Below are 17,500 nucleotides of genomic sequence, written 5' to 3' on the forward strand. Positions count from 1 at the left end.
CAAACAGGAAGTACGCTTGTGGTTGCCTTTACAAACAGGAAGTACGCTTGTGGCTGCCTTTCACCCTGATCGCACACAAACACATGAAAGAAACAGCACTTGTTAGCAGCAGGTTCTGTTTTGGTGGCATTGAAGGCTACATGGAGACATGACTATCATCAAGCAGTAGAGTCATCTCTGTTTGCATGTGATCAGTCTGGCTGTTGCTGTGAAGAAAGCAGCTCACACCATATCCTGACTGAGCACTAGCTTCCTCCTAATAAGGTCAATGATTTCAATTAGCCTTTTTCACAGCAACCATTTTGTGTCTAATAGGCAGGAAGTAACACAGGTGAAGCAAAACATTCATGAGGGTGTCCAACTTCCAATCCATTTAGATGTTCCATTGCTGCACCTGTGTTACTTCCTGCCTTTTAGAGACAAAATGGCTGCTGTGAAAAAGGTCAACTGCGCCCAATAGTAACAGTCCTGTTGTTAACTATTTTTCAAACTAGTGAATTGATTTCTGACATTCAGTACAGTGATTGATGTGGAGTCCTGAGTGTTTGGAAACTAGACAAAACAATAAAGTGACACTTGACATGGTGTATGAGAAAAGCCACCAGTGTCTCTTTTGTCTCAGGAAACTGTGTAAGAGTCAGCTTGACCCTGATGACGATGTGTGATGGATCTTTTGATTGAGTCTGAGCACATCACTGTCTGAAGTTACAACTAGGCCTTAAGTCTTCTGAATGTTTCATGTTGGGTTTCAGGCAAAGATTAGGTTAACAAACAACATTTTAGGTTAGCGTTTTCCTAGCTTAGAAAGCTACGAGAGCAGCCAGCGGCATTTCCTCCGCTGGCGTCATGCAGGAGTGGGAGGCGGTTTCCTCTAAACTGGGTTGGCTTACCCAGAAGTCCCTGCACTTACCCAGAAGTCCCTGCACTTACCCAGAAGTCCCTGCACTTACCCAGAAGTCCCTGGACTTACCAAGAAGTCCCTGCACTTACCCAGAAGTCCCTGCACTTACCCAGAAGTCTCTCTTACTCGCTCTTACTTGTGAAAGTCAATGGGATTTTGTATGGGGATTTGGTTTAAATGCATGAAATAAGGTCTGTGGATAACAAAAGTTGATGAAACAGTGAACTTTGTCGAAGTGATAAAAAACCGCATGATAAATGTAGCACAAAGCGTCATGGCTGACCTCAGAGTCCTGGGGGTCTTGTAAGATGGCGGCCTCCAGTAGCAGCACGGCGTGGTTCAGGTCGCCCTCGCGGCCTCTCTGCTGGCCCTCAGCCAAGGCATTGGGCCGCTCTCTGTACGGGTTGTTGCTGTGGAAGTAGTAACCCTGCAGCAACACAGGAGATCGGATGAACGGTTCTCGAGATATGCACACACACACACACACACACACACGCACACATACACACACACGCACACATACACATACACACACACACACACACACACACACACACACACAGACACACACCCTCGCTCTCTCACACAGATATTATTATGATTATATATAAGATTATACCCCTTTGCTTTATAGTATAATTATATTATCTAGGTCCCAAAGCTACAACTTTACTGTTTTCACAAACCAGCGTCGACGTCTGTAATAGTTCAGATTAATGGGCTGGTTTCATGCACTGAAAATGAACAAAACATTTTTCAGATGTGCTCCATGGGGGGGTGGAGGGTGTGTGTGTGTGTGTGTGTGTGTGTGTGTGTGTGCGTGTGTGTGCGTGTGTGTATGTGTGTGTGTGTGTGTGTGTGTGCGTGTGTGTGTGTGTGTGTGTGTGTGTGTGTGTGTGTGTGTGTGTGTGTGTGCTCCACTGGGCGGTGTTGACAGCACCCATATGTTCACAGAGCAATTCAAGGACAAAGGCGTTCTGTCAGAGCAGGTGGCCTCTAACCACTCAGGTCACATCAGGGAAGATCAGCACACAGACAGCAGGTACAGAGAGGTGCTATGACACTGCTGACACAGACAGCAGGTACAGAGAGGTGCTATGACACTGCTGACACAGACAGCATGGGCAGAGAGGTGCTATGACACTGCTGACACAGACAGCATGGGCAGAGAGGTGCTATGACACTGCTGACACAGACAGCAGGGACAGAGAGGTGCTATGACACTGCTGACACAGACAGCATGGGCAGAGAGGTGCTATGACACTGCTGACACAGACAGCATGTGGTCAGCATTTTCAAATAATATACCTACCACACCTCATTTTGTCAGTTTTTAAAGAAAATGTGTTCTCATGGGTTCTGACAGCAGATTTGTTTGTCACGATATCTCAAAATCATTATAATGATCCTATAGAAGACGATGATATTGAATTATTGCTAGGGATGCACCGATCCACTTTTTTCACTTCCGATCCGATTCCGATACCTGAATTTGGATATCTGCCGATACCGATATTATGCCGATACCAATATTTTTCTTGAATATACAGTATAGGCAAAGATTTGGCCAATTAAAGTTTTTTTTTTAAATATACCTTGCAAAAAGCAGACAAAATTAAGAAAATATACAAGGCAAAGAAGGATACTATTATACATTATTACACAAATTACGGCCAGCTGTGTGCTGGAATTGCAATTTTTTTTTTTTTTTTTTTTTTTTTTCAATTCCGATCCGATCCGATCCGTGAATTAGTGCCATATCGGCACCCGATACCGATATTGGATCGGATCGGCCCCATCCCTAATTATTGCCCAGCATTAGCTAAAGGGCACATCAGCAGTAGTTGGGTTTCTCCATGGTTTCCCCAGCTGGGATGCAAACCCACAACCTCCTCGTCACAAGCCCACATCTCTGACCTCAACGATATTCCAACACTCCGTATTCACCTCATTACAAAGCTAAAATAGCCTTTTTACAGAGTGAGCGAGGGGGCGAGAGACATTGATTATGCATGAGCTTCTTCTGCTCTGTGGCAGCAGGGGTGGGGGGGGGGGCAGCAGAACAGCATTATTCTGCTCTGTGGCAGCAGGGGGGGGGGGGGGCAGACTGGATTATGTGTGGAATCAAATCCATTAGTGATGGAATGGGCAGAGGCTAATGGGTAGGTAGGTGAGGCTAATGGGGTAGGTAGGTGAGGCTAATGGGTAGGTAGGTGAGGCTAATGGGTAGGTAGGTGAGGCTAATGGGGTAGGTAGGTGAGGCTAATGGGGTAGGTGAGGGTGGCTAATGGGGTAGGTGAGGCTAATGGGGTAGGTAGGTGAGGCTAATGGGTAGGTAGGTGAGGCTAATGGGTAGGTAGGTGAGGCTAATGGGGTAGGTAGGTGAGGCTAATGGGGTAGGTAGGTGAGGCTAATGGGTAGGTAGGTGAGGCTAATGGGGTAGGTAGGTGAGGCTAATGGGTAGGTAGGTGAGGCTAATGGGGTAGGTAGGTGAGGCTAATGGGGTAGGTAGGTGGCTAATGGGGTAGGTGAGGCTAATGGGGTAGGTAGGTGAGGCTAATGGGTAGGTAGGTGAGGCTAATGGGTAGGTAGGTGAGGCTAATGGGGTAGGTAGGTGAGGCTAATGGGTAGGTAGGTGAGGCTAATGGGTAGGTAGGTGAGGCTAATGGGTAGGTAGGTGAGGCTAATGGGGTAGGTAGGTGAGGCTAATGGGTAGGTAGGTGAGGCTAATGGGTAGGTAGGTGAGGCTAATGGGGTAGGTAGGTGAGGCTGATGGGGTAGGTAGGTGGCTAATGGGGTAGGTAGGTGAGGCTAATGGGGTAGATAGGTGAGGCTAATGGGGTAGGTAGGTGAGGCTAATGGGGTAGGTAGGTGGCTAATGGGGTAGGTAGGTGAGGCTAATGGGTAGGTAGGTGAGGCTAATGGGGTAGGTAGGTGAGGCTAATGGGGTAGGTAGGTGAGGCTAATGGGTAGGTAGGTGAGGCTAATGGGTAGGTAGGTGAGGCTAATGGGGTAGGTAGGTGAGGCTAATGGGGTAGGTAGGTGAGGCTAATGGGTAGATAGGTGAGGCTAATGGGGTAGGTAGGTGAGGCTAATGGGGTAGGTAGGTGGCTAATGGGGTAGGTTGGTGAGGCTAATGGGTAGGTAGGTGAGGCTAATGGGGTAGGTAGGTGAGGCTAATGGGGTAAACAACATCAATCACACCAGCTGTATGCAGCACAACATCACCTAGGCTTTTATACACTCGCCTCTGTTCAGTGTCATTTTCTCTGTCATCATCATTCATCTTCGTTGGTATTTGTTTCATTTGTTGAATATGTTTGATGTCTTCAATCTTTTGCCCTTTCTGCCCCGGAAAAGTGCTGAACAACTGTAATTTAATACGACTATAATAGACGATACTTTGACGCTGAAATGAAAACCTGTCTCGTCCTCCACTTCCTCCCTCTCTTCTTTCTCATTGCTAACTTACAGTTTGAGTGACACAATTGTCTCCAAGCGACTCCATGGTCTCTGCCCTCCATGCTGCCTACCTTCTCCATGGTCTCTGCCTTCCACTCTGCCTACCTTCTCCATGGTCTCTGCCCCCCAGGCCACTCTGCCTACCTTCTCCATGGTCTCTGCCCCCAAGGCCACTCTGCCTACCTTCTCCATGGTCTCTGCCCTCCATGCTGCCTACCTTCTCCATGGTCTCTGCCTTCCACTCTGCCTACCTTCTCCATGGTCTCTGCCCCCCAGGCCACTCTGCCTACCTTCTCCATGGTCTCTGCCCTCCATGCTGCCTACCTTCTCCATGGTCTCTGCCCTCCATGCTGCCTACCTTCTCCATGGTCTCTGCCCTCCATGCTGCCTACCTTCTCCATGGTCTCTGCCCTCCATGCTGCCTACCTTCTCCATGGTCTCTGTCCCCCACTCTGCCTACCTTCTCCATGGTCTCTGTCCCCCATGCTGCCTACCTTCTCCATGGTCTCTGCCCCCCAGGTCACTCTGCCTACCTTCTCCATGGTCTCTGCCCTCCATGCTGCCTACCTTCTCCATGGTCTCTGCCCTCCATGCTGCCTACCTTCTCCATGGTCTCTGCCCCCCAGGTCACTCTGCCTACCTTCTCCATGGTTTCTGCCCCCCATGCTGCCTACATTCTCCATGGTCTCTGCCCCCCACTCTGCCTACCTTCTCCATGGTCTCTGCCCCCCACTCTGCCTACCTTCTCCATGGTCTCTGTCCCCCAGGTCACTCTGCCTACCTTCTCCATGGTCTCTGCCCCCCACTCTGCCTACCTTCTCAATGGTCTTTGCCCCCCATGCTGCCTACCTTCTCCATGGGTGAGATGGTAGGAGGAATGGGTCCATCACTCTCCGACTCCTCCAGCCAGTTCCTCCGAGCCAGCTCCTCCCACTCCGCCTGCATCTTGTCCCAGAACTCAGTATCTGACTGCAAAACACCAGAGACAAAAAACAACACTGAAGCTGTTTCCACACACCAGCTCTTTTACTGTACAACACTTGTTTATTTTCTTCACTATTTTATATGAATTCCAGGGGCTAACGGTAGAAAGAAGAAAAAAATGGTTAGAAAGAAAGAAAGTGGTATTTGGGTGGAATACACCTTTAAAACTATCAGAACTAGGACAGAAAGTATTTGGGTGGAATACACCTTTAAAACTATCAGAAGTAGGACAGAAAGTATTTGGTTGGAATACAGCTTTAAAACTATCAGAAGTAGGACAGAAAGTATTTGGTTGGAATACAGCTTTAAAACTATCAGAAGTAGGACAGAAAGTATTTGGGTGGAATACACCTTTAAAACTATCAGAAGTAGGACAGAAAGTATTTGGGTGGAATACACCTTTAAAACTATCAGAAGTAGGACAGAAAGTATATCAGAAGTAGGACAGAAAGTATTTGGTTGGAATACAGCTTTAAAACTATCAGAAGTAGGACAGAAAGTATATCAGAAGTAGGACAGAAAGTATTTGGTTGGAATACAGCTTTAAAACTATCAGAAGTAGGACAGAAAGTATTTGGTTGGAATACAGCTTTAAAACTACAGGTACTTGGACATAAATTATTTTGGTGGAGTAAAGCTTTAAAACTCTCTAAGTAGTTGTTGGTGGAATATGGAGCTTTCTTACTGTTTTGAACTTGTTTATTTTCTCTTAGGAATTTCATGTGCTAAAGAGATGATTATCCAGCAAGATCAGATTCAACTTTCTTTATTCCTTTATTTTTTATTTTTTATATATATATATATATATATATATTGTTTCCCGATTTTTTTATCCCATTTTTATCCCCCATTAGTGCTAATTTATATTTATCTTGGTTGCTGCTCCACCCTCTGCCGATCTGGGGAGAGCCGAAAACTGGCTCCATGCTTCCTCCGAGACATGGGCAGTAGCCAGCCGTTTCTTTTCACCTGACAGGGGAAGCTTCACCGGTAGGACATAGCACGTGGGAGGATCACGCTATTCCAATGAGTTCCCCTCCCTCTGAACAGGTGCCCCTAACGACCAGAGGAGGCACCACATCAGCAACCAGGATATTGCATGTTTTGGTGAAGGGGTTCCTATATGAAGGAAGCCCCCGGGAGGCACGGGGAGAACATGCAAACTCCACACAGAAAGGCCCTTTTGACGACCCCACCCGGGCGGTGGGCACTCGAGGACATGCGGACGGGCACGCATTCCTTCAGCATTCACAGCGTCCCAGGTGGGAATCGAACCCAGGACCTTCGAGCTGTGAGGCGACAGCGCTTACCACTGCACCACCGTACCGCCCCAACTCTCTTTATTCCTGTGGGAAAACCTGGTTGCTGCACGTTCACACCATACGCCAATCCCCAGCTGAAGCCGGATGAGAGAGTCTGTGAAACACCTGAAACTGTCCTAGAAATGTGTCATGAAATCCTGGACAGAGACAGGGTGACATAGAGCAGAGGTCACCCGGGCGGGCGAGCTCCATACTGCTCACATCCACAGAACACAATCCATCAGAGTCACACAGCAAACAGGACGTGGGACGTCCCGGGCTGGGGGGTCGGCTCAGGAGGGGGCGGGGTGCTCCTCTCAGCCCTTCACCTTTATCTCACCGCTCTTCCAATGTATTGTATTGGTTTATTCGACAGGTCAGAGACAATACAGAAGTGTGTGTGTGTGTGTGTGTGTGTGTGTGTGTGTGTGTGTGTGTGTGTGTGTGTGTGTGTGTGTGTGTGTGTGTGTGTGTGTGTCCGTCCCTCTGGAGTTGCAAAGCGTATAAAATACGCCTAAAATACGTAAAATACAGCAAACTGAAACCACTCCGTGACACTTGGACAAACCAAGTGCCCCCGCCCCCCACAGCTATAAGGCGTGAAGGCTGGGCTGAGACCCCCCCCCCCCCCCGCCCAGTACACGCAAGGAAACCTTTCCTTCTATATGACCAAACAGAAGAAGAAAATAACGACTTCCGGGGCAGGTCATAGTTGACTTGCATCCACTTTGTTGGGTAGCTTAGCCTGCCTAGCCTAGCAGATCTTTATCTGATTACAAGATTATGGACGATTCATTTGAATTCAATGGCCGCCCGTATGGAATAATGTCATGATTACAAGCAGCAGTGGGGAATCCAGCGGGAGCTGCTATCTATGTGACGGACAGCAAACACAGCAGGAGGTACGTTGGATCGCTCTTATCTCCTTCTCTCTCTGATAGAATAAGCATATGAGCCGCTGTGTGTCGGAGAATAAGCTATTTACAAGACGTAAATAAAGGCATTTCACATGTTCCGTTTTCCTGGTTTTCAGGTGGCAGTTCAAACTGATGATGGTTTCTTATGCTGATCAAAGTGAAGGTGTCAGGGTGACTTCAACATCATGTTTAAAGGAAATAAGGTCCAGAGTGTAAAAAAGTGGAATTCTCCTTTAAGGTGAAGGCTGAGGTCAGTCCTGCTGTGAGCTCTGAGGCTGGACTGCATGTCAGTGAAGGTCCTCACAGAGGTATTCATAGAAGTGTGTGTGTGTGTGTGTGTGTGTGTGTGTGTGTGTGTGTGTGTGTGTGTGTGTGTGTGTGTGTGTGTGTGTGCCTGATTCCTGCTCTCATATCATCACTACAGATCAGTTTACCAAACCTCAAATAAGAACTACAGCCATGACTGTGCTCTCTCTTTCCCTGCCTCTCTCTGTCCCCCCCCTCTCTCTCCTCTCTGTCTCTCTCTCCCCCTCTTTCCCTCTCTCTCTGTCCCCCTCTCTCTCCTCTCTGTCTCTCTCTCCCTCCCTCTCTCTGTCCCCCTCTCTCTCTCCCCTCTCTCTTTCCCTTTCTCTCCCTCCCTCTCTCTCCCTCCTTCTCTCTGTCCCCTCTCTCTTTCCCTCTCTCTCCCTCCCTCTCTCTGTCCCCCCTCTCTCTCTCCTCTCTGTCTCTCTTTCCCCCTCTCTCTGTCCCCCTCTCTCTCCTCTCTCTCCCTCTCTCTCTCTGTCCCCCTCTCTCTCTCCCTCCCTCCCTCTCTCTGCCCCCCCCTCTCTCTCCTCTCTGTCTCTCTTTCCCCCTCTCTCTGTCCCCCTCTCTCTCTCCCTCTCTCTCTCTGTCCCCCCCTCTCTCTCCTCTCTGTCTCTCTTTCCCCCTCTCTCTGTCCCCCCCTCTCTCTCCTCTCTCTCCTCTCTCTCCCCTCTCTCTGTCCCCCTCTCTCCCCCCCTCCCTCTCTCTGTCCCCCCCTCTCTCTCTCCTCTCTGTCTCTCTTTCCCCATCTCTCTGTCCCCCTCTCTCTCCCTCCCTCCCTCTCTCTCTCTCTCCCTCCCTCTCTCTCTCTGTCCCCCCCTCTCTTTCCTCTCTCTCCCTCCCTCTCTCTCTCTGTCCCCCCCTCTCTCTCCTCTCTCTCTCTCCCTCCCTCTCTCTCTCTGCCCCCCCCTCTCTTTCCTCTCTCTCTCTCTTTCCCTCCCTCCCTCTCTCTGTCCCCCCCCTCTCTCTCCTCTCTCTCCCTCCCTCCCTCTCTCTGTCCCCCCTCTCTCTCTCCTCTCTGTCTCTCTTTCCCCCTCTCTCTCTGTAGATGTTTCTCAATGTCATGGAAGGATCCTGAAACGGCTGAATTTCAATGATGATACATCATCATCATCATCATCATCATCATCAGAGGCTCAAGTGAAGTCTGTTCCAATCTTCAAACTCTACAAAGCACTGCATCGTCAGCAGAGAGCTGTTCTGTGTATCCTCAGCGCACCTAAAATACCAACAATTCTATGCACACAATTTTCTTTTTTTTTTTTTTTTTTAACCTTTATTTAAACAGGTAAAAACACGTTGAGACCGAGGTCTCATTTTCAAGTGTGACCTCGTGTGACAAAGCAGCAAAACATCACCGGCAGTATCTTCTGGCAATCGTAACTATGTTCACTTTAGTGTGCCAGCAAACATTTAATGCCAAATTGTTTGTTAATAAGCTAGAAACGTCAGTAATGTATAGGCTAACTGAGCTGTCAGGGCTAAGTGTGTTAGCTGGCCTGCTAGCTAGCAACTTCCTTCGTTGTGTTTTGGCGCTGAAGTGACGTGGGACCATGACGCAATCACACACACTCGCTAGCCTGTTCCAAGTGTTTGCTCTTCCAATGTGTGGAAGGACTCTTGCCTGCCCTCCGTAGGACATGAATAGGACCCGTCCTACCAAGCAAGGAACCTTAGGTCGTTCTCTCTTCAGTCTAGGTGTTATACACTACCTTAGGTTTGTTCTCTCTTTAGTCCAGGTGTTATACACTACCTTAGGTCGTTCTCTCTTTAGTCCAGGTGTTATACACTACCTTAGGTCGTTCTCTCTTTAGTCTAGGTGTTATACACTACCTTAGGTCGTTCTCTCTTTAGTCTAGGTGTTATACACTACCTTAGGTCGTTCTCTCTTTAGTCCGGGTGTTATACACCACCTTAGGTTTGTTCTCTCTTTAGTCCAGGTGTTATACACTACCTTAGGTCGTTCTCTCTTTAGTCCAGGTGTTATACACTACCTTAGGTTTGTTCTCTCTTTAGTCCAGGTGTTATACACTACCTTAGGTCATTATCTCTTTAGTCCAGGTGTTATACACTACCTTAGGTCGTTCTCTCTTTAGTCCGGTTGTTATACACTACCTTAGGTTTGTTCTCTCTTTAGTCCAGGTGTTATACACTACCTTAGGTCGTTCTCTCTTTAGTCCGGTTGTTATACACTACCTTAGGTCGTTCTCTCTTTAGTCCGGTTGTTATACACTACCTTAGGTTTGTTCTCTCTTTAGTCCAGGTGTTATACACTACCTTAGGTTTGTTCTCTCTTTAGTCCGGGTGTTATACACTACCTTAGGTCATTATCTCTTTAGTCCAGGTGTTATACACTACCTTAGGTCGTTCTCTCTTTAGTCCGGTTGTTATACACTACCTTAGGTCGTTCTCTCTTTAGTCCGGTTGTTATACACTACCTTAGGTTTGTTCTCTCTTTAGTCCAGGTGTTATACACTACCTTAGGTTTGTTCTCTCTTTAGTCCGGGTGTTATACACTACCTTAGGTCGTTCTCTCTTTAGTCCGGTTGTTATACACTACCTTAGGTCGTTCTCTCTTTAGTCCGGTTGTTATACACTACCTTAGGTTTGTTCTCTCTTTAGTCCAGGTGTTATACACTACCTTAGGTCGTTCTCTCTTTAGTCTAGGTGTTATACACTACCTTAGGTCGTTCTCTCTTTAGTCTAGGTGTTATACACTACCTTAGGTCGTTCTCTCTTTAGTCCGGGTGTTATACACTACCTTAGGTCATTCTCTCTTTAGTCCAGGTGTTATACACTACCTTAGGTCGTTCTCTCTTTAGTCCAGGTGTTATACACTACCTTAGGTCGTTCTCTCTTTAGTCCGGGTGTTATACACTACCTTAGGTCGTTCTCTCTTTAGTCCGGGTGTTATACACCACCTTAGGTCGTTCTCTCTTTAGTCCAGGTGTTATACACTACCTTAGGTTTGTGCCTCAGCTGCTGTCCGTCTCTCCTCAGCTGCCATCACATCCACCACTTCACTGGGATTATTCACATCTGATTAGAGGGATCTGATTTGATCTAATCTGATGAGATCACATGCTCGTTATGCATGGATTGATTTCAATGCGTCTCCGCGTTCATTTTGTCCTCTTCACTTTGCTCTGATGCTCATTGTGACTAGATGAACTATGGATATTAACCTTTTATTCAAGCACACAGTTTCTTTATGAATGAAGACAACATGGTTGAATTTTGATGTGAAAAACATTTTGGCATAAATTGTGAATAGCTCCAGCCGGGCCGTGCACCAAACATCTCCACGCTCCCTCTCTCACCACAAAACCTCCTGCCAGTATGATCATCACTCAATACATGTGCTGTGTGTGTGTGTGTGTGTGTGTGTGTGTGTGTGTGTGTGTGTGTGTGTGTGTGTGTGTGTGTGTGTGTGTGTGTGTGTGTGTGTGTGTGTGTGTGTGTGTGTGTGTGTGTGTGTGTGTGTGTGTGTGTGTGTATGTAGTGTACCTCGACAGCAGCCTTGGCCCTGACAAACTCCTCCTCCTGCGACTGGTTCCCGGCCAGCAGCGAACGAGTCCGCCTCCGCTGTCTGGTCGCTCCGCAGTCCTGCACACACACACACAGAAACACACACACACACACACACACACACACACACACACACACACACACACACACACACACACACACACACACACACACACACACACACACACACACACAGACACACACACACACACACACACACACACACACACACACACACACACACACACACACACACACACACACACAGAGGCAGCAAGGTGAGCCAGCAGCTGTCATGCTGCTTGTTAGAGGACACTAAGGAGACCACCTTCTTCAATTGGAGCTGAAACTGCATTTTTAGAGTCAACAACAATTCAGTGGGTAAACAAAAAGAGGTGGAGCACAGACTCACTGGTACTGTAAGAGTCAAAGAGGTGGAGCACAGATTCACTGGTACTGTAAACCCAAAGAGGTGGAGCACAGACTCACTGGTACTGTAAACCCAAAGAGGTGGAGCACAGATTCACTGGTACTGTAAACCCAAAGAGGTGGAGCACAGACTCACTGGTACTGTAAACCCAAAGAGGTGGAGCACAGATTCACTGGTACTGTAAACCCAAAGAGGTGGAGCACAGACTCACTGGTACTGTAAACCCAAAGAGGTGGAGCACAGATTCACTGGTACTGTAAACCCAAAGAGGTGGAGCACAGACTCACTGGTACTGTAAACCCAAAGAGGTGGAGCACAGATTCACTGGTACTGGAAACCCAAAGAGGTGGAGCACAGATTCACTGGTACTGTAAACCCAAAGAGGTGGAGCACAGACTCACTGGTACTGTAAACCCAAAGAGGTGGAGCACAGAGGTGGAGCACAGACTCACTGGTACTGTAAACCCAAAGAGGTGGAGCACAGATTCACTGGTACTGTAAACCCAAAGAGGATGGTGGAGCACAGACTCACTGGTACTGTAAACCCAAAGAGGATGGTGGAGCACAGACTCACTGGTACTGTAAACCCAAAGAGGATGGTGGAGCACAGACTCACTGGTACTGTAAACCCAAAGAGGTGGAGCACAGACTCACTGGTACTGTAAACCCAAAGAGGATGGTGGAGCACAGACTCACTGGTACTGTAAACCCAAAGAGGATGGTGGAGCACAGACTCACTGGTACTGTAAACCCAAAGAGGTGGAGCACAGACTCACTGGTACTGTAAACCCAAAGAGGATGGTGGAGCACAGACTCACTGGTACTGTAAACCCAAAGAGGATGGTGGAGCACAGACTCACTGGTACTGTAAACCCAAAGAGGATGGTGGAGCACAGACTCACTGGTACTGTAAACCCAAAGAGGATGGTGGAGCACAGACTCACTGGTACTGTAAACCCAAAGAGGATGGTGGAGCACAGACTCACTGGTACTGTAAACCCAAAGAGGATGGTGGAGCACAGACTCACTGGTACTGTAAACCCAAAGAGGATGGTGGAGCACAGACTCACTGGTACTGTAAACCCAAAGAGGTGGAGCACAGACTCACTGGTACTGTAAACCCAAAGAGGATGGTGGAGCACAGACTCACTGGTACTGTAAACCCAAAGAGGATGGTGGAGCACAGACTCACTGGTACTGTAAACCCAAAGAGGATGGTGGAGCACAGACTCACTGGTACTGTAAACCCAAAGAGGATGGTGGAGCACAGACTCACTGGTACTGTAAACCCAAAGAGGATGGTGGAGCACAGACTCACTGGTACTGTAAACCCAAAGAGGATGGTGGAGCACAGACTCACTGGTACTGTAAACCCAAAGAGGATGGTGGAGCACAGACTCACTGCACAGAGGTTTTAATAGGTGCAGTGACTAACGTTTCAACACGAGAGCATCTTCATCAGAGTCAAAGTTCATCAGAATTTTGACTCTGATGAAGACTGTCGCATCAGTAGTATCAGATACCTGAGCAGTAGCAGTACTGTAGTGTGACAGTAGTATCAGATACCTGAGCAGTAGCAGTACTGTAGTGTGACAGTAGTATCAGATACTTGAGCAGTAGCTCAAAGCATGGCACCCATTCTCTTTCTCTTTCCCCCTTCTCCCTCCCTGTTCTCTCCTCCCCCACATTTCCCATCCCCCCCACCTCCTCCCTTTCCATGCTCTCTCCTCCCCCACATCCCCCCCGCTCTCCCCCTCCCTTCTCCTGCTCTCTCCTCTTTCTCCCTTCCTCTGCTCCTTCCTTCCTTCTCTCATTCCCCCTGCTCTCCCTCCCCTGCACCCTCCCCACCTCCTCCCTTTCCTGATCTCTCCTCCCCCACTATTCCCCCACTATTCTAAAGCATGGCACCCATTCTACTCCAAAAGCATGGCACCCATTCTATCCTCTCCCACTATTCTGCCACTATTCTAAAGCATGGCACCCATTCTATCCTCTCCCACTATTCCGCCACTATTCTAAAGCATGGCACCCGTTCTACCCTAAAGCGCGGCACCCGTTCGATCCTATATTTCAATATTTTTTATATTTCTCTATCATATGATTGTTCAATGTGTTATTATTACTACTGTAATTTGCTACTGTTGTGTCAGCTAGCCCTCCTTTCCCTGTTCTCTCCATATACTCTCTCATACTCCCCCTGCTCTCCCTCCCCACCTCCTCCCCTTCCCGAACCCCCCCCCCCCACACACAATATTCTAAAGCATGGCATCCATTCTATTTTAAAGCATGGCACCCATTCTCTTTCTTTCCCCCTTCCCCTGCTCCTTCCCCACCTCTCCTTCTCTGCTCTCTCCTCCCCCACATTTCCCATTCTCTCCCCACCTCTTCCCTCTCCCTGCTCCCTCCTCCCTCACATCCCCCTGCTCTCCCCCCCCCTCCCCTCTCCTGCTCTCTCCTCTTTCCCCCTTCCCCTGCTCCTTCCCCACCTCCTATACTCCCCAACATTTCCAATTCCCTCCCCACCTCATCACTTTCCTGCCCTCTGCTCTCTCACATTCCCCCTGCTCTCCCTCCCTTCTCCTGCTCTCTCCTCCACTCTATCCTATATCTCTATATTTTCTATATTTCTTTATCAATTGTTCAATGTGTTATCATGACTACTGTAATTTGCTACTGTTGTGTCAGCTAGAATTAACTAGACATATTTTCTGTGAAGCCCTCTGGGACATGCTTGTGAATTAGGGCTATACAAATAAACTTGACTTGACTTGAGTAGCAGCACTGCAGTGTGACAGTAGTATCAGATACTTGAGCAGTAGCAGCACTGCAGTGTGACAGTAGTATCAGATACCTGAGTAGTAGCAGCACTGCAGTGTGACAGTAGTATCAGATACCTGAGTAGTAGCAGCACTGCAGTGTGACAGTAGTATCAGATACCTGAGCAGTAGCAGCACTGCAGTGTGACAGTAGTATCAGATACCTGAGCAGTAGCAGCACTGCAGTGTGACAGTAGTATCAGATACTTGAGCAGTAGCAGCACTGCAGTGTGACAGTAGTATCAGATACTTGAGCAGTAGCAGCACTGCAGTGTGACAGTAGTACCAGATACCTGAGCAGTAGCAGCACTGCAGTGTGACAGTAGTATCAGATACCTGAGTAGTAGCAGCACTGCAGTGTGACAGTAGTATCAGATACCTGAGCAGTAGCAGCACTGCAGTGTGACAGTAGTATCAGATACCTGAGTAGTAGCAGCACTGCAGTGTGACAGTAGTATCAGATACCTGAGCAGTAGCAGCACTGCAGTGTGACAGTAGTATCAGATACCTGAGCAGTAGCAGCACTGCAGTGTGACAGTAGTATCAGATACTTGAGCAGTAGCAGCACTGCAGTGTGACAGTAGTATCAGATACTTGAGCAGTAGCAGCACTGCAGTGTGACAGTAGTATCAGATACTTGAGCAGTAGCAGCACTGCAGTGTGACAGTAGTATCAGATACCTGAGCAGCAGCAGCACTGCAGTGTGACAGTAGTATCAGATACTTGAGCAGCAGCAGCACTGCAGTGTGACAGTAGTATCAGATACTTGAGCAGTAGCAGCACTGCAGTGTGACAGTAGTATCAGATACCTGAGCAGCAGCAGCACTGCAGTGTGACAGTAGTATCAGATACTTGAGCAGTAGCAGCACTGCAGTGTGACAGTAGTATCAGATACCTGAGCAGTAGCAGCACTGCAGTGTGACAGTAGTATCAGATACCTGAGCAGTAGCAGCACTGCAGTGTGACAGTAGTACCTGTGAGGAGGAGATGAAGTCCAGCTCGTCGAAGCTGTGGACATCGAAGGGACTCCTTGATGGATCCGTTTTAAACTCTGCAGACCTGAACACAGATGCATAGAAATCAGTCTTGCCAGGATTTCACCATTTTTTCTGATTGTTGCGATCAAAAGTGCTTGATTTTGCAGTGGCTTATCTCAAAAATTGCAATGCAATTTGCAAAGTTTAATGTGTTGTTGTTGTTGTTGTTGTTGTTGTTGTTGTTGTTGTTGTTTTGCTGTCTCATTGGCAAAAATGGCAAGAAAACATCCTTCTTCTAACGACTACCTAATGGCAAATTTTCTCAGTTTTATGTTATTTTTTGCTGTAAAATTGCAGGAACTGGCAAAAATTGTAAGGTGTTTTGTCGTTTTTGCGGATTTGAAAACAATGGCCCTAATACAGAGTCAGTGATGACATGTCTCTCTGACAGGCTGACAGAGGGAGAGGGTGTTTGTTTTGATTACCAGAGCAGCTCGCTGGAGGAGTGGTGGGAGGTGCATCTCTTCTCGTATCTCCTCCTCCTGCCTGCCTCCACCAGGCTGTCCAGGTTCACTTCCTCCCACTTATCCAGAGGGGAGCACAGACTGACTGAGGAGGGAGACAGACAGACAGACAGACAGACAGACAGACAGACAGGCAGACAGACAGACAGGCAGACAGACAGACAGACAGACAGACAGACAGACAGACAGACAGACAGACAGACAGACAGACAGACAGACAGACAGACACACAGACAGGTCAGAACGTCAGTTGTATCTACAGAATGTTTTTCTCTCTCTCTCCTCATTAGACAGAGAGCTGGGATTAAACCAGATGACTGTTTTAGTCACGGCCGACTGAACAAACAGCTTTCAGCTAAATGAGCCTCGTAACAACACGTTATGTAATAACACGGCTGCTGAGGTAGTGGGCCAATCATGTGTCACATTGAATAGAAGAACACTTGCGGTGATTGGCTGTGAGCAAATCCATAGAAATAGTTAAAGAAAATCTAGATCTGTGTACATGTACAAAAAGGATGGAATGCAGGTATCGTTTGATTGGAGAAGTTTCAATACTATTGGGTTATTTCGGTCTATACCTTAAATAGGGCCAGGTGATTTCCACAATGCAGAAAAATCATGACATTTGGTAATAAAAATGGAATTAACTGTAAAACATGGAATATTGCTGAATTTTCCATAATTTGTCTGAAATTGATCAAAGTAGACCTAATTATCTAAATCAAAAGTAGACCTAATTATTGTAGTAACCTAAGATGATTTCATCATTGTAACATAGGCCAAGATAAATCATTCTATTTTCGGGGTGTTTTGAGGGGGGGTCGGTCTTGTTTTGAGGGGGGGGGGTCGGTCCCTTACGTCACCTCACAACTTGGTTTTCACTTTGAGGAACACGTGGAAGAGGCTGCTCCCCCCACATCCACCCATACATTAAAACTAAATTAGAAAAAAATGGGATTTGGAAAAATAAAACAGAATTTGGAAAGAAATTAATTGGATTTCATAGATGGCCCTACTTAAAAGGTATTGAACAGCGATACCCAGGCCTGCTCGGTAGGTACCTGAGTCCAGTGAGATGGCTTCAGGCGTGCGGGGGCTGGAGGGCAGGCGCTCCACCTCCACCTGTATGAGCTCGGTGTCGTCAGGCCGGGGGCGGTGGCTCTTGCGGGGGCTCTTGGAGCTGCCCTTCCTCCTCAGAGGACTCCTCCGGCCGCGCTCCTTCCCGCTCCCGCTGCTCCCCGTGCTCCCTGTGCTCCCACTGCTCCTGTGGCTCCCACTACTCCCACTGCTTTCGCCAGGCTCGCTCAGGTCCACCAGGTCCAGAGCCGTGGACAGCACTGCAGAGAGAGAAGAT

General features: G+C 47.9%; 1 protein-coding gene across 1 annotated transcript in view; it reads right to left on the reverse strand.

Moving 5' to 3' along the window:
• Positions 1-17,500, reverse strand: part of pex5lb (peroxisomal biogenesis factor 5-like b) — a gene marked incomplete at both ends in the record, with an annotated part of 38,714 nt that overhangs the window by 3,302 nt on the left and 17,912 nt on the right. Inside the window, 6 exons of the mRNA XM_083658952.1 lie at positions 1,185-1,328; positions 5,213-5,332; positions 11,376-11,474; positions 15,617-15,701; positions 16,105-16,228; positions 17,208-17,483. Of these exons, the coding sequence (XP_083515078.1) occupies positions 1,185-1,328; positions 5,213-5,332; positions 11,376-11,474; positions 15,617-15,701; positions 16,105-16,228; positions 17,208-17,483 (848 nt within the window). The remainder of the gene's footprint in view (positions 1-1,184; positions 1,329-5,212; positions 5,333-11,375; positions 11,475-15,616; positions 15,702-16,104; positions 16,229-17,207; positions 17,484-17,500) is intronic.

Source organism: Poromitra crassiceps, assembly GCF_964638095.1.
Source record: "Poromitra crassiceps genome assembly, chromosome: 23".
Taxonomy (NCBI): Eukaryota; Metazoa; Chordata; class Actinopteri; order Beryciformes; family Melamphaidae; genus Poromitra; species Poromitra crassiceps.